The sequence below is a fragment of the Pholcus phalangioides genome, unplaced genomic scaffold (genome assembly GCF_987345545.1).
Source record: "Pholcus phalangioides strain wild (caught in Gottingen) unplaced genomic scaffold, Ppha-v1.0 ptg000039l_1, whole genome shotgun sequence".
NCBI lineage: Eukaryota > Metazoa > Arthropoda > Arachnida > Araneae > Pholcidae > Pholcus > Pholcus phalangioides.
In genome coordinates this window covers 24,052,409-24,075,130 of record NW_028301625.1, presented here as the reverse complement: position 1 = coordinate 24,075,130, position 22,722 = coordinate 24,052,409, and the positions used below count along the sequence as shown (strand labels likewise).

The following is a 22,722-nucleotide window of genomic DNA, read 5'->3' as shown; positions in this document are numbered from 1 at the left end:
TTAACTGCAATATTCGGTGAAATATTTGAATTCCAAAATCGGAGAAAAGTTGGGAAAGAATGTCATAAACTAACGGAAAATGATTTTCCTCTTATTTATGCTGTTCTTTTCCAACTTTTTCCTGTGTTTTGATTTCAAATATCTCAGCGAATATTGCAATTTTTTTGAATATGGATTTTTTTTTTTTTTTGCTGGGCTCAGGAGAGACAGGGAGACAACTTTCTAATTGAATGTTTAAGAACAGGGGGAGCAGTATAAAAATGTATATTTTTTATTTTGTGACGCACTCTTAAATTCTCCCTCTCAAAAGTGGTATAGGGTGATTTTTCAGTATTTTTTAAATTGAAACCATTCCTCTACGACGAACGGTTGATGAAATAAATGCCGATTAAGACTTAGAGGACACCCTGTATATTACAGGTTTGGATTTATATTTACAAGCTTTTTGTGTGTGTTTTTTATTACTATATGTATTACAAGTTTGTATCCAGTGACAGCGTTCACAGTGACTCTTCATTAATTTTTGTTCTTGAAGTTTTGTGAAAAAAGTTTTGCACATAAATAAAACTTAATGTGTATTTTCTGCATATACAAGCAATATAACTTTGCTCTCTTATTTCCTATGGTTTTTAAAAAAAATTTTTTTGAGTGGCTAAGCCGTAAAGATTATTGTGCTCGTTAGCATGCAATAAAAATGCGAATTCATGTTTTATAAGTATCCCCCACCCCCAACTTTTAACGTGATAAAACGATTTCAAATAACTGAAAATATTCAAATCCTCTGAGTTTAGTGGAATTAATAAGCTGCTGAGAGAGAGAGAGATTTGACAAATATTTTACAGTGCACTACATAATTAGTGAAATTCAATGTCCGAGAATCCGTATCAGCTTGTAGTCAATGGCTATGAGTTTGTTCGTGTGTTTTTATATGTATTTTAATGATGTATTCACTTTATGCTTTAACTTCCCTCGCCATAAACTGCTCCAACACGACCTACTAAACGGTTTATATTACCAGAGGGTGATAGGCAGCGCTCTCTAACGCTGCTATGAACCGAATTCGTGGATGGTACTATAAGATAGGGTAAACCTCTAAATTATACCTTGATTAGGATGCGCATAGTTCCTTGCCTGGAATGGTGAGAAACCGTATTCAGAGTAACACGATGGTGATACTTTTACGATGATAGTATTATTGCTATAGAAATTTCATATACAGTGAAACCTCGATATAACGGTACTCTGCCGATCAAGAAAAAAATATCGTTGTAGAGAGGATGTCTTTTTTATATCGGTAGGAAGCATTATAATCAGGCGCCATCAAACTTGTGCTGTTGTTGGCATCTCTCGTGAATGGGCGTTGTGTTATTATCTCCATATAAAATGCATTTCAATTATTTATTCGCAGCAAAAAATTCAAATTGATTAGTTGATGAATAAAATTTAATTAGTTGTTACTCCCTGTAAAGTAGTTTACCACATTATAGTTGTGTGTAACATACAGAAAGTAACCTCCACCGAAAGTTAGTTAACACTTTTAGAGGGCGGATAGTGCAAAAACCGATGTTAATAAACACCTTCGAAAGAACAAAAACTGGTGAAGAATTTAAAAATATATTGAAGGTGATTTTGAGTGAAATATAAAATATATCACTGCAAAACTATCTCGAAATATCCTAAAAAATACCGTTATAGAGGGGTTTATCGTAGTAAAGGATATCGTTGCATCGAGAGATGCTCAACGAAACGTTGTGATTACCTATGGAAAGTTCCAAACAAGATTTGAAAAAATATTGTTGCAGAGGTGTACTCTGTATATGTTCTGTACTGTATATGGTTCTATCAAAATACTCGTATTAACAAAATTTGACTTTATTTATTTTATGCTTTCGCTTAAGTAATCAAATAATTTTTTTTTACCATAAAAATTCAATTTAATGTTCAAATAAGTTTGTGATCAACCTTTGGTCGGCACATAAATTTCTTATTCATATGTACAGGGTGATTACTTAATTCCCCTTGCCGCATTTTATTGGCGAACCGTTGATTCTAGAGGCATACTTCCAATTAGGAAAAATATTCAAATAACGTGTAGAACTCGAATACGTCATTCATATTACAAGAGGCTGTATAGTTATTGAAATAAAAATAATTACTTTTTATACGGACATCCTGTCCTCAAAAACCCAATTAGAAAGTGTTGTCCTGTCTCTTTTGAGGCCAACAAAAACTTCCACGTTTCTAAGTGCAATATTCACAAAAATATTTGAATTCAAAATATCTCTGCGGATATTGCTTGGATTTCATGTTTTGAAGGTGGGCAGTTAGTGTATATATATATATAAATAAACATACAACTATTACAGAATTTATAGGAATGCTAAGTGGCTAAATGCTAAATCTCTCGGAAATATGAAAACACTGCTGCATACAAAAATTAATGAGAATTACAAATTAATGAAAGAAATAATTCCAGAACGAATAAAACAAATAATTAAAAATTCAGAATGAATAAAAGAAATAATTAAAAATAAACGAGAGAAATAATTGGAAATTTGAGAGAAAATTGAGATTTTGATATTTATATGAGAGAAATAGTTCCAGTATTTAAATTAAAATTCAGAATTTACGTAAGAAATAATGAAAGAATTCAATCAATAGTTTGACCTCTGTTCCCAAATTGAGCTGTTGGAATGGGTCCTCTTAGCCCATCCGTTATGACGCCACTGCTCGGGTCTAATCTAGACTTGGGAATATATTCTAACGTTGAATGACTTGGTAATATCGGAAGAAAAAGTTTGAGTTGTGATTTTATAAGGCTGTTTTGTGTAATTATTTTTTCATTATTGTTACAGTTCGCGATATGTCGAACTCCGATGACTCGAATATATGTTTAAATCGAAGTTTTCACTCGACTCCAAAACATTTTCCGTATTTTAGTGTTACAATTTTCCCTTAAATCGAAGTTTTTTTCCTGTAAGTCGAAGTTTTCCGGAATGAAATTTAAATAATAGCATTTAGCTATGGAATTTAACATTCAGTGATAGAATTTAGCATTTAGCAATAAAATTTATCATTTAGCAACAGAATTTATCATTTAGCAACAGAATTTATCATTTAGCAACAGAATTTATCATTTAGCAACAGAATTTATCATTTAGCAATAGAATTTAGCAAATTCATTTTTGTGCTTGCAAAAATCGTATGACTTTCACGAAAGGACAAAAAAAAGAGAGAAATAGTCAAAAATAGCATATTTTGAAAGAAAATAATCTTGTATACACTTTATGTACAATTCGTTTCATATATGCGAGTATCATATAGGCGTAAAATTTCTTCATCTTCAGTAGTTTCACATGTTTTAGTAATACGATATTCGTATAAATAGCGCTGTTATTATTCAACAAATCTTTATTTTTCCCACTCTGAATTCGATAAGTTAAACTAACTATAACTCGAGGTTTTTTGTCTGCCGCTGCATATTCGACTTATCGAGATTTGACTGTATTTCTTAAAAACTGAGAGTTTTTAAAGACATTTTTAGTTCCTAAATTTTTTAAAATTGAAATTAAGAGGAAATCGTTGAACGGTTTGTTCTCGGCGCTCAGAGACGGCAGCGACGCAAACATAAAAGAGAACACTATTCAGCAGCCAACTCATCTCTGTTTTCCAACAAGTTGTCGAAATAGCAGTGACGATCCTCGAGCACGCGCATTACATACCTTCCTTGTCCATCTCTCTTCTGACAACCGAAGTCGATTGCTCAAGTCCTGCTACTGCCTCGAACAACACACTGGTAAAGTTTTGAAAAAAAAGAAGAAAAAAGTGAGTTTATGAAACATATATTTTCTTTAAAATTAAAAATTAAAAAAAATTTTAAGAATATATATTTTAGAAATCTCACGCGCTTAAGATTAAAAAATAAAACTTTCAAACTATAATTTATGATTAGCTTTTAAACGTTGAATAGTTTAAATGCTTTTACTTATTTGGAATTTAGTTAAAAAATAACTGATTTTTTATTGAGGAATACAAAAAAATTTCAAATTTATTTACTAATATTTACAGTTCTTTAATTAATGATGGTAAAAACTTATTTCTTCATATTATTAGTATTTGTGCATTTCATTCATTTCCGCGCACGTCACTTTATATTATTTCATTCTTTGAAGAATGCTTTCTATTTAAATTTCCATGATAATAATTCTGATAAGTTATTGAAATCGCAAAAAAAAAATACTTAAAAATGTGCCAGAGATAGTTAACGCTCAGTACACAAATTTACAAGCGTTTTTCAAATTTTTAAGAGTGTCGCTATTTTGATTCGTTCTAAGAAACTTTGCAATATTTCAGACTGTGTTTTTTTTTTTTTATTCTAATAAACATATAATTCTTAGAAATTAGTACTTTCAACAGGTTTGTTGGGGGGAATATTTAAAAATGGTAATAACAATTGTTTTCTTTTTTTGTGTAGCGTGCATTTAAATGATACTGACTTACTCGGGTAGCTGCATTTTCTCAGAGCGTACCAAGTCTATATATAGGCTCCCAAACGCTTCACACATATTTAGTTAACCTAATTAGTTCTTATATAGGATATTCATTTAAATGATTAATTTTATAGAGTGTTTGACTAAAAAATTTTATTAAAAAATTATTGTTATTACTTTATTAAAATGATTATTATTTTTCATGGGTCTTATTAAATTTTTTTTTAGAAAATAGACGTATTTCGAATGCACAACTTGTTGATATACCCTTAAACAAATATAAATCACTAACAATTATTTGCTTTCGATTCCGCCGATAGATGGCGCCAACACAAAACAACAATGTAAATGAATTATCAACATTGAACATTCTCTATTTGTATTATATATAGTATACCCTTATATTTAATAACTTTTTTAGATAAGAAGATCTTCAAATTTTAATAGTGTATGATTTCGAAAAAATATTGAAAAAAAGAATTCGATGCTCCAATTCGTATTTTCAACTACAATCGGGATGATACTCCCCTGAAGAAAAATTCAGTTGTAGAATTTTTGTTTTGTTAATTTATTAGTTGATTAAATTGTTTCCGTGAAAAGAATGTTAAACATTCGATCGAAATTGGCAGCTGCCTTTCTCGGATATTCTAAAAAATGACAAATTTTATTTTAATATTTGTATTGAAATCACCCATTGTTTACGAAGAGCATATGAATGCACATTCTAGTCTTGTAATACGTATACACTTCCGTATAAATATTAAATATTCTGATGGAATTTCTCAACTGGGTATTTATTTAATAAAAGGGCTTGACGGCAATTTCCGTGATATTCTGCTTCATACTTTTTCTTAGATTTTTCTGTCTTAGACATTTTCTCGAAATTCTAGAAAAATACTGAGCGAATCGTTCTGAAATTTCGGTCATCATGAAAATTCAGAAAGATATTATGAGCTGTAATTTCGAAACTGCTGAAAGTAGTTGAACAATATGAGATTTTCCAGAAATTGGTATACGATTATTTGCTGTTATTTCCTTTTTTTACTTCGGTTTGTTTATTTTGACATCATACACGCTTGTTATGAAACTCTCTCTGTTACTTCTCTTACAAAGCATCAGACACACGTCTTTGTTCATTCGCATAATGCTGTGGGCTTATTCTCGAAATAATCAAATCACAGGAAATAATCGTATAGCACTTTGTGGAAAATCCCTTATTATTGAGTGACTTTCAACAATTTCGAAATTACAGCTCATGACATCACATATATCTTTCTGAACTTCACGACATTCAACTGGAATTTTCATATAAGTTAAATCGGTATTTTCTGTACATACACGATTAAAAATCATTTACTAAAATTCTCATATCTCATTGGATAATAAATTATCACATTCGGAATTCCTACAAAAAGTGCCTTATGTGTCGTGCCAATTTTTTTGTGAATTTCATAAAAATTGGGTAAAAATTCTTATAAGCGAAAAACATGCGATAAAAATTAGAATTTTTATAGAAAACATTTATATCTTCGTGAATATACGTGGTATTCTCACAAAAATGCACACAAGTATTGCACAAAATTATTACAATATTTTATGAAAGTTACAAATCATTTGCAGTTCTTTATCATACAGGGTTGATCAAAAACCTTTTTTTCTTATATTATTTTTTGTAGGTCCTCTAAACGCACTCGTGACTAAATTTTCAGTGGAAAATGTTAGTACAAGCATAGGTTTCACGTTCATCGAAATTTAAGAACGATTTGCTCAGAGTTTTTCTAGAAGTTCGAGAAAATATCTAAACTTTAAAAAGGACACAGATTTTTGGAAACAGTGTATATCCGCTATAGAATACTTATGTGTGTATTTTAACGAACATATTAACTACTATATTATTTTGCCCCCAATCTATTCAATTATCCCATATATTATGAAAATCTACATAATAGTTATTTATATTAATATTTTAAATAATAATTAATTATTTACATGAAAGTATTTATTTATAATTGATTATTTACATGAAAGTATTTATTTATAATTGATTATTTACATGAAAGTATTTATTTATAATTGATTATTTACATTAGATTATTTATTTGTAAATAATTATTTATATCAATATTTATTTATAAATACTTAGTTATATCAATGCTACAGTGCTGCAATTATTACACTGTTCAACAAAAAAAAATTTCCATGTTCCTAAGGAAATTTTAACAGTTTTTAGGGTATATTAGGGCAGCTGATTTTTAAACTGGTGTTGGTTTTGCCAAATTAGCTCTATTTTTTGAGATAATGCATACTCCTAACATTTCAGTATAGTCTGCAGCCGATAATTTTTGCGTCCAATTTTTACTTTCAGCTTTTTATTTTTTTTCCTATTTTATTCAATATATTATTACATTTACTGTATATCATGATCAGACATAAGTGATTTTTATTTATTGATATTAAGTTTATTATTGATATACATTTCGCATACTTCGAATGTGATTTGTATGCTGCTTATACATTATTATTGATATTTAATTTTCACTTTATCTCAAAAACTAGAGCCGATCTGATAAAACCAATACCAAAAACAAATTATCTAATTAATTAATTAGGGTCTACATCTTCACTAGTATCATTTGAGATAGATACCCTTACGTATACTCAAGTCTTGAAAAAAAGAATCATTAAAAGTATTAAATGCCATTTAAAACTGTTAAAAATGAAGGTACCTCTGGAGCGAAGAGGTTAAAAGGATAAAGTAATATAGCTCTTGTGAACGTTTTTGGGGGAACCTTTTGGATGGTGAATCTGTGGTTAGAAATTGTTGTAAAAATCCTTTAATTCTCCAGAAAAGGACTCTTATTCAATCATATGATACATCCGTGCGATTTTAACCTGACTCTAATCCATAGACTAAAGATATATTATTATTACTCTGTGCTCTAATCTAACAATAGTCCTTTTTCTGCAGTTTGATCGGCTAATGATATTTTGTTTTCATTCTTTCAAATTGGCTGATTTCTTATGTCACAATCACATTGAAAATTGCAGTTTTACTCTTAAACATACATTTCCATGTTACTTGTGTATTATGACACGATCCAATTGCAGTGCTACGATTTTTCATATCGTAGCTTTTCTCAGCATTATTTTCTTAACAGCGAATTCCGCATTATTGGTTTATTTTTGAACGAGTTCCCTCCATTCTTCTGATGTTTGCTTAATTTATGGAAATAAGTGCATCATATTTTATTGAAGCGAATATTTGTTGAGTTTTGTAATAGATGACTTTTTTTTGCATAAGAATATGAAAGTACTATTTTTATGGGAAAAATAAGGTAATTTTATGTCCTTATTGTATGCAAAAACTGAGTACCAGTTTTCCCTTCACGAAATCTTTATTTTTTCGTCATGGTAATTAAATTTCGCTCTGTAATAATTTTAGCTTCTTCTAGCAAATTAATGCACTTACGTAATCGAAGAAAATTACTGAGGAATATTTTTATTTCATTAGATGCAAAAAATTCCCAGACAACGCTTAGTTGTCTAGATGAAACTTCCCGATTCCTTCGTAATCGAAGTCGAAATAGTTCAATTTTTCATATAACTCCGACTAAATTTATTTTAAAATTTCTTCTGAAAAATGTGATTTTCAATTAATAATTGTTGAATAAAGTGATAATTCAACCTGAAATGAAGATGATTTAATATTTACGAATTAACTTGATTATATTCTTCAATTAATTCATGGTCGAAGAAATGATAAACTTTGTGTAATTTTCCTGTTACTGACAATATAACTATGTACTAGACTATATTTTCAAAGATGCATGAAAGTGAATAACTTTAATTATTCATTTTTTTGGTGAAAATAATCCCTTTATTTCACCTCAGTGAGATCTGAAAAATGCTTCAGTTTTAACTAAAATAGGAAAATAAAGATCGATAAACACTAGATTTCATTACATCATTCTTTTTTACGCATATTTAGAGAAGAAATTTATAGTACGAATTTTTTATTTTCTTGTTAAAAATAAAATGTCTGATTTTGAAGTCCCAGATCAATCAAATTCTTATTATTCATTACTAACCAGATGGAAATTTTGACGAATAGAAACAGACCATCAGTTTTAAAAAATGACAGTTGTATTTCCTTTTGTCTTATTGCATGATTGGATTTCGTATCAGGATTGACCTGAAGGAAGAATAATAATAAGATATATTACCATGGAAAATATTTATATATATCACGTGGGAGACTAGGAGATGAGTATAGGTTAATTATGTTCAAAAACGAGTTTGGGCATTTCACCATGTTATTTCACGTTTCGAAAGAGACTTTGCTAAATTCAGCGCTTCTTGAGAAATATCGTACACATTTTCACTGTACCACCTGCGCAAAAAAGTAATGGTATTTTGCAAAAGCATATCTGATTCGAGAATCAAAAATAGCAAAATCGTTCGAATGAAAACTCCACTGTTTAGAAAATGTCTTGAGCTGCACTTAAAATAGACATCTCATCATTCAGTGTTTCCGAACCTATCTACGCAATTGATCTTAAAATAACAATATGTTTTGGAAAATCAAAAGCCATCACTCTCAAAATACCTGATTTATATTTCCATACTTTATGCTAGCATAAAACTATTAATGATATTCTTTCCTCTATCGTAGAATCATATTGATAAAATAACTGATAAATAAATTGATTGGAAATATCAGTAGCTTAAATAAAGAAATATATCCATTGAATATCTTTGCATTTAATTATTTTTTAATAGAAAAAGAACCATTTGGTAACCGTAATTTTTTTATATTTTAGAACTGAATGAAACCAATCAAAATTACTTATATAATGAATCGTCTGGTTCTACATGCACGATTGAAATATTAATTAATTCTGTTGAATATATAATGTGACATGCCACTAAACTAAGCTATATTAATTACGATAAATTGGTTTTAGTAAAGAAATTTTGTTGTTAAAAATGCGAATTTGTAACATTCAATTTCATACTGCCACAAAAAGTATTACACACGTGTTGAAAAATTCTCTTTTTGAACTCATTAAGGAAGAACTAGCATTAAGAAATCCTAAACTTGCTCTTGTGTTTTGAGGAGCCCTCATTAACGTCATTCGAATATTGATTTCATAAAAATTTTTCCATCATTTTTTTTTTTTAATTTTAAGAATGTTCTCTAATTATAGACAAAACTTTTTCATGACGGAGAATTATCGAATCTGAATTTTGTCGACATTTGCGTGCATCTCTAAATTTCTCACGTCCAAGGAATCAGATGACAGTTTTTTCTCTAGCACAATTTGCTCTATTTTAGACATTTATGGAATGGAATTCCATTTATAAAAGGTCATTCGGTTGAAGTTCGTTTTGTTGTTATTATTGCATATAAAAATTTCATATATTTAACGTTTTATGAATTGATACTAACAATGAAAATGAATTAAATTAAATTATTCTATACACAGGATGAGAATAATTAAAGTTCCCGTACTCTCTGAGTAGTTTTTCTCAAAAACTACTCATCCGAATATAGCCAAATTTTCAGGATATCTTAATGAGACCATAGGAGAGAGATTTATGCAATAAAAATAGTTCAATTTTTGACCACCAGGTGAATAAGTGACACTTTTTTTATTGAATGGTCTTTTTCCTCCATGGTTCATATAGTGTATATGCCAAGTTTCAATGGAATATACGTCCACCTCAAACGGGTGCTACAATGGTCTGATCCGTGTAAGTATACTCAAGGACTCTACATAGGTCTGAGCAGTGTCAGAGTATTCAAACTACTCAGAACTATGTAGCGCAAGTTCTGGTGTGAACGTATTCCATTGAAACTTGGTATATACGCTATATTCACCATGGGGGAAAAGGAAATGCAACAAAAAAGCGCCAACTTTTCACCTGGTGGTAAAAAATTCAACTATTTTTTTTATTGCACAAATCTCTCTCCCATGGTCTGTCTCATTAAGTTATACTGGATATTTGGCTGTATTCGGATGAGTACTTTTCAAGAAAAACTACTCAGAGTACGGTAACTTAAATTATAATCACCCTGTATTATTGATTATGAAGATGAATAAATCGTGAGATAATTTTGCTATACTAAAAATCCTCCTCATGCACGAGATAACCATTCAGTAATCCTTTTATTACTATAGTTGGATAGCTGATCATATTTTGTCTGGCTGTTATTTATTGAAAAAAATGTTTTTGTGCTAAATGGGATATCACATGGATTTCAGTAATTGCTGGCAGTTTCTTGAAGTTCGGTGGGCATGCAATTAAATTCCGGCATCAAAATGTTTTGGTTGAAAGCTGGTCACGAAGGTTGTTATGTTTACAGGTTCTTGAAATTCATTGGAAAATCATTCAAGAAACTTTGTTGTTATAAATTCCTCTCTGTATATGTAAAAAATTCACTTTCATACTGCCACAAAAATATACGATTTGGAAAAAATTCTCTGTTAGAACACAGAACTAACATAAAGTAATTAAAGATCCTGTAAACATTTTAAATGATGTTCACTGTATTTGAGCTAAATATCATTTAGATAGAAAAGGACTTTTTTCTTTTTTTTTACGGAATTATAACTCATGTTTTTGTATTGATCATTGTTTTGTGTAAAACAAATGACAGTGTGTCATTTAGAGATGTTTCATGCCTTACGTGTTGATAATTTCGTCTCCATGAAATTTTCAAGTTAAGTGTTGAACTCGATAATTTAACCGAAGAAAACCAGCGATTATATTTTTTTAATAGACAAATGCGAATCATTTTTTTTTCATTCCGATGCAATAATGTCTCCTAGCATGAAACTTTCATTTTTTAAGGACAATTAGCCTACAATAGGTTTCCACCGACTCGTATTATAACACAAAATAAATAATTCTTCAATTATGCAAAGGCTATGTGAATTTTATTCTTTCTGCAATATCGAACCCATGAGAGGATATGAATGGGGTGTAAAGTGGCCCGAAATTGACGGAGAGAAAAAATTTTTGTGCGACAGCACTTAATGGAAGCTCTCAAAGTCGAACGTGCACAGTCCGTATTTTGAATATAATTAAATGCTGCGAAAGCTCTTTCTTTGTAATGCTGTTGTTTACGATTCATCATCACTTCGTATCTCTGCTTCAAAACTAAATGACGGCAATTTTTTTACCATTCCTAGAAGTAGGTGTTGATGGTTTTCCAATCTTTTCCGCAATGTATACCGGAAATATTATTCATAATCCTCTACAATGAACGAGTTTACGTAATCTTAATTCGCATTAAATTTGTGCTTCAATAAAAAAGTAGTTGTAAATCATTTACCGCTAATTAATTTTCTGTTTTGAGAGCTTTATATTGTGGGCTTTATTGTCATTCCCTGATCCCACGAAAAGTGCTTTTGGTTTTTGGAAGTGATAATCTTTTATATTTTCAATGTTTCAAACAGATTCCTCTGTCGGAAAAGCAGCATTTACGCCCACCAGACATACGTTGTATACATTGCAGTCTCTTTGACGCATGAATTGACGGATAAAATTAAACTTTTTTGGATGTTATTGAAGATTCAAAAAATTCCATCAAATGTGAAATAAGTGATATGTGTATAATTATATATATATGTATATATACACTACACACTGTTTATAGACAGACTATTGTTTCCAAATAATTTAAGTTCCATGTAAATTTTCCATAACTTTACTGTATGGAAAAATTAATTAGTATGATAAACAATTAATTATATACTTGAAAGACACGTGTTTCACATATATATAATTACAGTAAAATAACCGATTGAACCACTGATTTTACCGTCTAATCCCATTTATATGTTAACAAGGTACATTATATGTTAACACATATCCCACTTATGTGTTACAAGGCTTTCAAATACTTTCATCTACTATTCTGATTGTTTATGCTTGTTCAATACCATGACATTTCCAAAAATGGCGATGAATGCTTGTGATAATCAGCATACACTCGTGTGCAAAATTAAGAGAATTAACTCATTATGTCGAATTTCTGAAAAACTAGTGGACAGATTTTGATGAAATTTGGTACGAATTTACAGTTAAAACAGAGAAAGAGATGTACTATACAAAAGTCATAGTACGCACGCATGATTGTCAGTAAAGCTCATCATTGCAGGAATGTCCACAATCCCCGTTGCGCGATCGAATCGAAAATGAGTCTGATATAGGGTATAAGGTTCCGCACAGACCCTAAAGGTCCAGCAAAAAGACTTTTACAAGTACACATTATAAAAATTTTTTTAAACATAAACGCGCGCGAAGTTGATGATTTTTAAAAAGCATTCTCTAAAAAAAAGAAAAAAAACCACTTAATTTAAAAGTTATTCACAGTACAGCCGCCTGGCAGTTGAGTGGTTAGGGAACTAGCTTCTCACTGTGCAGGTTTGGTTTCGGGCATGGATGTTTACTAATACTAACAAATTTCCTGGACGGATCATGCTGATTCCTTGGGAATGCGTGAGGATCACGTTATTTAAAAAAAAAAAAGCAAAACTGAATATACTGTATATATTAATAAAAACCCAGAGAAAAATATACAAGTTAAGAGTTCCATATACGTCCGTATCAGTAATAACTGACAAACAAATATGCAGCATTGGAGCTGTCACGGCAGGTTAAACGAGAATTTTTCAAGCTCTCCAAATATAGTGATTGATAGAGGGAGATGAAAATAAACCCTTTTTTTGGGGTGGGGAGGGGTGGTGGTGACAAAACTATAACCATATTCCAAATTTAAAAAAAAAACATAGTTTGACGATATAGGTGTCACACACAGGAGAATGCCTCCTGACTTATGAATATTGCCTCCTCTGTTATCGCACTTTATTACATTTCACTTTTTTGCAAAATAGTCCGTTTTTTTTCAAACGATGGAAGAATACTCTCCTTGATTTCATTCTGGCTTGGATGAAGCCTTCACGACTCTCGGTTGTTATAGCTCGGTTGATACAGCAAGAGACGCTTCAGTTACGAGTCGCACCGTTCAACTGCTTGTGTGTGATACTGAAAATTCGGTATAGATGGAAAAGCAGGTTCAGATAATTTCTGTGGGTCCATTTCCTGATTTTTTTTATAATAGGTGGTTCAGTCACTCGCACTTGATCACATGCAATTAGTTCCGAATAGTGCTTAGCAGGAAAGTTTATTTTCGGAACATGGAATTTATGGATTTCTGCTTCTTATAATCCTTCATTTCTAATTTTCAGAATTATCTTGATTCCCAGTTCGTTGTAAATGAGATTCTCATCTGAGAGTAATAAGAGCAATAAATTGTCTGGGTGGGCGTATAAAGCGTTCATTTGAACAACTGGGTCAATAATGCATAATATTTTGTCAGGTAAAAACCTGGATAACTCTACTAAATTGAACAAATGTCTTGCTTCATCAGCACACGATGACTTTATCTTAATGTTGAACCACATTGGTGCGTAAACTTTCGTTATGTACTCAATCACAATGCTGAGATGTTCATTGGGCTTTTATGTTGCAGAGTATAACCTTAAATATCGTTAGCTGTCGTTAGCCACCTAGCATGCGAAAGTTTATCTGGATCACGGTGTGATAACGAAGCAGGTAAATCACCTATTTTTATTTCCACAAGATACCTCTGATCTGCACTTAAATCAATGTCGCCACTGTCCATTATCGAAAGGTTATTAGAGATTGGTTTAAATTTCACAATATAGGTAATCTTTCACAATTTTCCAAACTTTTTCCGATATTACCTTGAAGCCCGTGTGGACTGATGGAACATTCATCTAAATGCTTCACAAGATGCTTTAGAGGTGAAGTGAAAAAGACAAATAAGCCATTGCAAGGGATGGCCTATTTCTCTCTCTATTAATCTGATAACATCATTTTTATAACCAGTATTGGTAAAAGTTCCATCGCATCCGATCGCCATCAATTCTTTCGAATCAAAATCTTGCTTCAGAAAGCCTAGGATTGATGACTTTATGTCCCTTGCTCTACTGCTTCTTGGAGTTGTGTGACCGAGATAAATTGACCAGGGTTGCTGCAATATGGTTACGTGTTCTTCAGATATGGTTCTTCTATGGAAAGAATCACACCTTCTTTGACATTAGCTAAGGTTTTGTCTTTTCGACCATCAAAATATATTTGATGGTCGCACTATATTCCTCGCACATTTGTTCTAGGAATTTTATCTTGCAAAAAAATTTTCTGTGATGCTCTTTCACACCTTATTTTTATCCGGTCTATTGTCATATTTAGCTTCTCTTTCGTCAATAACCCAACATCTTCCAGCATAGCATTCGCAATAATTGCAGCTGATTGATCAGACACACCAGTTCTATCACAAGCAAGAGCAGCATTTCGTAATTTAGTTCTCATCTGTGAGGATGATGGTAGAACTTAAAAAGCAAATGAGGTACTTGCTTCGGCACCGATTGATGGACCAGCTTCAGTACTGGTAGATCGGTAAACTGTGTTTTGGCTAATATAGATCACTTTCCTCAGAATCGTTGGATATAGATGAGTTTTCAGTGGTTAATGAACTAGTTTCCGCCGTTTCTTCTTGAGATGACTTCAAGCGGGATACCATTTGCATTTTCCTTTGTTCATTGTTTTTCAATTTCTTCGTTGTTAGGACATCTACTCGACCAATTTCCATCTTGCGTGTACTTCTTTGATCTTGCAAGAAATCTCGCTCTAAATTTGGGACCTTTCTCAACTTGTCACACTTACAGTCTTCACAATCACATTTGCATGCTGCAATGTCGAACAATATCCATTGTTCGCACTGAAAAGATTTCAAGTTCAATTTTAAAGTTTGAGAATCTTCCCTTGCTTTCATATTTTTCTGAAGATTCTTGTATTTACAGTAAAAGTCTTTGAAAATTTTGCATATCCGTTGGTGAGAAATCGTATCAATTGAAACAGTTTTCCAAATATTTTCTATCTTAGGCACGATAATTTTAAGAATGTCTGCAATAGCTGGATCTTTTCTTGATTGTTATGCCTTCATATTGCGTTGAGTCAGCAAATAACAAAGCATAACATCACCATAGGTGGGCAAGACCCGAGAATCCAACTCTTTAGGATTTCCTAAAATATCACAACGATAAAAGCTTCTGGTCGTCATTTTGACTGCTATACACCCTCTCAGTTAAGGGGTAAAATTGAAAATGAATACTGAAAACAAGAGAAAAACAACGAGGTCACTGAACGAATCACGTGTTCAGGGGAATAGGAAAGCCTCCTCCGCGGTGTCATGTTACAGAATTCCACACGTGCGTAAAACTTTAGGGGCGATGAGGAACCACAAGCAGTTTAGGGGAAAAAAATTAGGAATGGTATTTCTTTTCACATGAAGACATGTTTTAAATTTTATTACAATGTCAATTTCTAAAATATTTTTTTCCGTTCCACCCTACTGGCCAATCCATACACCGAATATCCTCACTTTCCAGATAATCGTGGACCAGGTGAGCCCGATGTGGACGAGCGTTGTCGTCCATGAACAGGAACCGAGGGTCAACTGTGCCCAGGAAAAGTCGAACATTCGGGCTCCAAGATCTCTATACCTCCTAGCAGTCACGGACCCTCTGCCAAACACACGGAGGGGTGTACGGCCGTCCAACACGATGCCTGCAGAGACCATGACACCTCCACCACCATTTCCCTGATGTGGGAGGGATGGTATCGGGTACCAGGCTCTCTCCAGATGAGTGTACGTCGATAATGAGTGTCCAAGGCTGATGTTGTCTGCGCCATACTAAACAGGACGCGGTAGCCCAGATTGATAAGATACTCGCCTAAAGTACCAAAGGATGTTTAGAGGTGTCGCAGAGTTCGTCCTTGTCAGAAAACTTTACTGACACAGGGGTACAACAAAAACGGCGACATGACCGCAGAAAAAATTGCTACCGCAAGGAGTCTCCCATCAAGGGGTTAGCGCACCAACCTCTCGATGAGTATAAAAACAAGCCTGCCGTTCGGAATCTGCAATAAATTGTAGGTCCCGGTCTAATTATCTCTCGTGTGCAGAAAATGACCGTGGTGCGACAAAAATGATCAAATGACCATACTAAACGCGCTCTCTTGTGTGCTGCAGTTAGCGACACGCAAACAGTGGGTCTTCTGGCATAAAACGAGTTCCAGTGGCAGCATGCAGCTCACGTGAGAGCTGTGATGCTTTAGCAGTCCTGTGGCGCCGCGCTGAAAGTGCCAAATAACGATCCTCATTGTTCGTCGTGGCTCTTCGACGACCTTGTCCAGGTCTTTTCGATATGGATCCATTGACCTGAAACTGTTTCCCCCAATTGCAGACGACACTGGCCGTAACATCGAGCTCTGTAGCCACCTGCACTTGTGATTGCCCTGCCTCCAATCTACCGACGGTTCTCCATCTCATTCCGTCATCCATACGTTTGTGGCTACTTAGCTTTTATACAATTTAACAAAGTCTTAAGAGAAACACAGCGAATGTCGCCGAGGAGGACGAGCACACGAATCGTGGAAAACGCCTCGGGCCCTCATCATTCCCTCCGTGGTCACAGCTCCGCCTGCACGCACGTGTATGTTACTTATTCGACACTGAATATTCACATACTTCTTCGGTGGCATTATTAATACCTTTGGTTCAGTACTTTTTTGTGAAAATAGACACAATGTGCAAATTCCCGTAATTATGCACACGAGTGTATATTTAATGGGTTTTTCCCAAAGCAGTAGAATTTGCTTCTTTTTTCTGTGAAATGAGGAAACTCTTGGAAGATGAAAATCTATATTAGAAGTTGTTTTTTTTAAATTTATATTACTTTTTGAACTTTACCACGGATGTATCAAAAAACATAGTTAGTGAAATTTCAGCGGTCCATGAGAATTGGTATTGAATAGTTAAAGAAATACGTACCTGAGGTCTCTGAACTCTTGGCAAAATATGCCCATCATGTATTTCTTCGTTGAGTTAAGTATTTTAACATTATTGAAAAAAAAATTGAATCATTAAATATAGTTATCATCTGTAGTTTAGAAAAATGCATATATAAATACTCATATATGTTTTCACTTTTTTTTTCAAATCAATGCAAGATTGTGATTAATTCCAACATTATCAGTGTTTTTGAAATTATTCTAAAGCATGTTATAATTACAAAGTTAATAATGCATAATTATAGAGTTTTTTACCTCTTCATAATAAGTAGTATTGGATTTCGTGAGACTAAGAACCCAACAAATAACAGAAAACATGGTCGTTGAAAACAATCGTTTTAAAGTCGAAAAAAAGTATAATATGTTAAAAAAAAGTTCGATCAATTCAATTTGCTGAATATTAACGAGTGTAGTACGAAATACGATCCGGGTAAATACTTAGACACAAAAACAGATACTTAAAAAACATCTCTCTGCAACACTTTATACGTTAAAAACGAACTTTTTGAAAATAATCCAAGATTCCCATGCCATGAAATGAATGGCTCGTCTATGAATTTGTTTTATGTGTATAGTTCTCTGCTTTTTAAAACTAGCTCAGAGAGTTAGGTGTCATCAGGATCATCAGATAAACACCTACGCAACAGAGAGCCGATCGTATTGTTATGAAGAATGATGCTAGTTTATATTAATTCGCAGAGTAGATTTGCCCAGGTATTAAGAACTTCCGCTGATAAGAGTGTGGCAGCTTTTAAATTGTAGCCATAGGCGTATTTAAGCTGATTGAATGGGATGTTCGTATTCATTCATAGAAGAGTGTGATGGCATTTAAAATCGGTTCTCTTGCGCATCGAGTGAAGGAAAATACATTATAACGGAAAAGTAGATGTGTATGTAGCAGGATCTCAAAAAAGGTGTTTCATTTATCGAATTATTTAAGGAAATGGATATTGTTCTTTTAGATTGCTTTTACGTTGGAAGGTGAGGAAATAGAAAAAAAACCAATTTAGTTAATTTCAATACAGATGGTATCTTTCGGTTCATCCATCTCTGTTTTGAAAATTGTACTGTTCATATACGTATGGAAGTAATAAAAAAAGTTAAATTTTGCAAAATATACTTTCCAACTAGCTAAATGTTGTATTTGCAACAATACCATTAATATATTTATTATATAAAATTCTGAATCATTCTATTCAGTCCATCAAGTCTCGTGTAAAAATGGAGAGGCACGGATGCGGTCATCAGAATCAGACTTAGGTTGTGTGTCTTGAACGATCAGTATTTATGAGCAGAAAATATAGCCTATTCTAAAAGAAATATTCGTGTGCGAAATTCATGCTCTAAAACGTATTAAATAATCTGTATTCAATGCAGCGTACTATGATAATTGTAAGATAAAGAAGCCATTTGCTTTTTCCATGGACTTAAAAACTACATGTATAATTTTTTATGGAGATGCAAACTAGCAAGCATTCTAAAAACTTTAATGTTCCGAGTGTCATGAATAAATATATAGACTCAATTTAATGAACGTCTTTCACATCTACGTTAATCTTAAATTGGTATTTCGGTATTTTTTTGTATTTGAAAAGAATAATTATTAGCTGTTCCATGTGCTAATGAATTACGTGCATAAAACTCCATGATTTCCTTATCATCGGGAATTCAGCTAATTTTATTACCTGAATTCAACCATGAAATACTAAATAAAATGATTCGGGATTTTATATCGAATGTTCAGAGTGTTTTGTTTTTTTAATGTGTCTACGTTGAATAAGAAACTTGGAAAATTACACGAAGGCCACAAAATATGCGAACACGAAATCTGAAATGCGAACATCTGAAAAAATGCGAACACGAAGGCCACAAGACGCAAATTGCCCAGTGAGGTGACTGAAAAAAGATGCCCATAGAGAAATATATGGATGTCAAATATAACCGAAATACAGCAATCCAATATAAAAGCGTATATCACGAAAGAAAAATAATAATTAATACTACAAAACACACTACCCATAAAAAAAGATTATGGTTGTCTTATCAAATACTGAATGATTTGTCAAAAAATGACCAATCTGTAATTGAGCACACTTTTGTCAATGGAAGAGGATTTATTTTCAATTCCTTATTCATAATTTCATAATTTTCTACAGCTATCAAGACACTTTGAAAGGAAATCAATGACCATGGCCGTTGTTGCTCTGTTCACCGTTGCTGTGATTTTTTCAGCTATAGCTTCATCTGATGGAAATGTATGGGAAAGGCCTGGATGTCATAAAGTTGGTAAGTAGAGGGTTTGACGGATGTGGCACAAAATCTGTATTTTTTAAGCCTTCATCGTACTATTGAACATCAACGTAAATCCATGCAGGAAAAGGAGAAAAGTTGTTGGTTATTTGCACTTCTATGATGAATTCGTCAATTCAGCTACACGACAAATGTTTCTGAAGCATTAAAAGTTACTCATAATATGAAGTGTCCCGACTAAAAGTTTCCAAAAGTAATAGCTTACAGTAAGAGAACTACCCGTGAGATCAGGTAAAAATTTTGAATGCATTAAAAATGGCAACTTCTTAAGTTTGTGTTTACAGGTTAATAAAGTTCAATGTGAGCACTGATGTTTAACGGTAGCAAGATGTTTAAACTGTACTCGATCTCTTGCCAAGTATTTGGTAGCATTTGAGTTATTATTAAACTACTACAGACATACGCTATTCTAAACCATATGGAAGACTCCACATTCCACTCAGTTCGTACAAGACACTTAACAATGTGCTACACATTCAAGTTTAGCTAGTCAAAGCAAGAGCTGACCATTATGTTGTAGCATCCACATGCTAATTGGCAGTCAGCGTAGAACTGCTGTGAAAAGCGTCTTAAAGCAGCTGTCAACAGTGCACCTGCACGACCTTCCTAGAAAACGGGGACAAAACACAACACTTGGAGCAATTCCCTTATCGATGGCATGCCACTTTCATAACTAAGTTCACGCAGTATAAGCCATTACTTTTGGACACCGTTATCCTTGTAATATCCTTGGTAATAACTATTGAATATAGTAAATTGTACTCAACGTTAATTTCAAATATGAAATTGTTTTTCTAATATCCATAGGCCATACAAGAACAATAAAAATTCCAGGTTGTGTAGAATTTGATATAACAACTAACGCTTGTAGAGGCTTTTGCGTGTCTTACTCCGTTCCTTCTAGTGAAGAATCCTTGAGATTCAATCCCCAACAAGCTCTAACGTCACTTGGACAATGCTGCAGCATAATGGAAACCGAAGATGTAAGAAAAACTGAACTTTTCTATGATCCTCGAAGTATACATTATATATTCCTTTATTGATTATATTAAAAAAAAACTATTCAACCTATTTTCATTGAAATAGGTTGAATCATATCACTAAGATGAAATTATCCTATTTTTTGAAAATTTTAATTGATTTTCGTATTACACACTCACGAGGAGATATAAAAATAGTACTTTTTATTGAAATGCAACAAAAGTATTTCGCGCTCAGATATTCAGCGTTATGTATACAGGGCATTCCATAAAAATCATCCAAAAAGAATAAGTGAAAATTTAAAAATTCTGCTGCGATTCATTTTAAAATTTAAGTAAAATGTGAAAGATCATCAGCAAAAAAAAAAAAAAAAAAATTTTGCTGTGATAGTTGACTTCGCAAAAATGATTATCAGGGCAATATTAAGTTGGATATATTATTTGAGATTCAATACGTCACATAAAAAACGCAAAATTTAATAATTTCAATCACCGATATCTCAGAGAGTTTTCATTCCATTGTTATGGAGTAATTTTTATTCAGAGAGAGCCATAAATTTGACTGTTATTTTTCTGAATTAAGGCCGTACACAAAATATTTGATTTTTATATTTTCCCGAATAAAAATTTCTGAGGGTTAAATATCACAGAGAACAAGTCTGCTTGCTCGCTTTGTGATAAGTTTTTCGTATTTTATTTGAATTTTAAAACGAACCGTACAATTTATATTAATTTCGGACACTTTTGATGAATGACCCCACATACCAATAAGCCGATAGTATAATTCTGTGTCAGACATGTGAATAACAATTTACTTTATTCACTAGGCATGCTTCTTAAAAACACCCTAACAATGAACTAGATGCCTGTTCATGCTGGCACTTTTCGTTCCATTGAAATTATAATACGAAATACATTTTATTCCTCTTTAGATATTCCATTCATTGTTTACTACTGTGAGAATTCTGCTGGTAATGGTTCCATAGCGGCACAAATATTTGTTCAACAAAAGTCATATTAAAATCGAACATATTGAAACGTGAAGTTCGTTTCTAATTTTAGACAGCTTCGCACTTTGACGTATTTATAAATAGAACTATCAAGAAGTAAACGCAAAAGTTTCAAAATCAATTCGAAATGCTCAAATATTCCGGCGGGATTTCTAGTTCATGAATATAATATGAGTCAGAAACATGTGTTCATTTTTTTAAACTTAGTGTTTGAAGAATTTATACTTTAAAAATTTTGAATATACTGAAATTGAAGTTTTATTTTTACGCCACAAAAGTAATATATCTATACGATCCGTTGAGTTTTTAATAAAACAAATTTGATTGAGAGCTATTAAATGTTCAGAAACACCATTGATTGACTAACATGATGCAGTTATTGCTTGAACTGATATACTATTATCATTTTCTCTCTCTTTAGATAAAAGTAAAGGTTATGTGTTTGGATGAACAAAGGACACTGGTCTTTAAATCTGCGACAAGATGCGACTGTTACCTTTGTAAGAAGGGATAAACTGAAGCTTAACATGCGGAGTTCTTATGTTTTTTTGAAAAATCTTTGGAGAATCATGCATTTAATATTTAAAAGAAATACCATTCTAAGCTTTGATGTGTTTCTATACTTGAACAATAAAGGAAAGAAAGTATAAAACTGAATGGACTCTCTCAATGTATTTTTAGAATTTCCTGGGGTACTAATGTAAACACAAAAATACAGTATATAGAATTCCAAACAAAACTTTCAAATCTACTTTTCCATTAACTAGAATTTATATATTTGATGTTATACACTGCATAATGAAACAACTTTCTGAAATCGATGCTCCTGCACCACAAGAGATGAAAGATAAACATATTGCTTATTTCAAAGCAGTTTGATGAAGAACAAAGTAGACCCGACACCAGAGTTGGAGATCTTATTTCTCTCAAATGTAAGGGAAGAAAATACCCAGGCCAGATTACTGAAATTTTTGATGATCAATA

The 22,722-nt window shown here is 32.4% G+C and overlaps 1 protein-coding gene across 1 annotated transcript; it reads left to right on the top strand.

Annotated features, from left to right (window-relative positions):
• Nucleotides 1-3,743: 3,743 nt before the first annotated feature.
• LOC149065729 (thyrostimulin alpha-2 subunit-like) lies at nt 3,744-22,335 on the top strand. The gene is made up of 4 exons (XM_089253848.1): nt 3,744-3,825; nt 19,595-19,724; nt 20,556-20,731; nt 22,160-22,335. Exons 2-4 carry the CDS (start codon nt 19,622-19,624, stop codon nt 22,250-22,252), a joined length of 372 nt encoding a protein of 123 aa, XP_089109974.1. The 5' UTR covers nt 3,744-3,825; nt 19,595-19,621; the 3' UTR covers nt 22,253-22,335.
• The last annotated feature ends 387 nt before the right edge of the window (nt 22,336-22,722 follow it).

Coding starts and splice junctions, on each gene's coding strand:
- LOC149065729 (XM_089253848.1), top strand. CDS start 19,622: ATGACCATGGCCGTTGTTGCTCTGTTCACCGTTGCTGTGATTTTTTCA. Junction 19,725..20,555: donor GCCTGGATGTCATAAAGTTG/GTAAGTAGAGGG, acceptor TAATATCCATAG/GCCATACAAGAACAATAAAA. Junction 20,732..22,159: donor GCATAATGGAAACCGAAGAT/GTAAGAAAAACT, acceptor CTCTCTCTTTAG/ATAAAAGTAAAGGTTATGTG.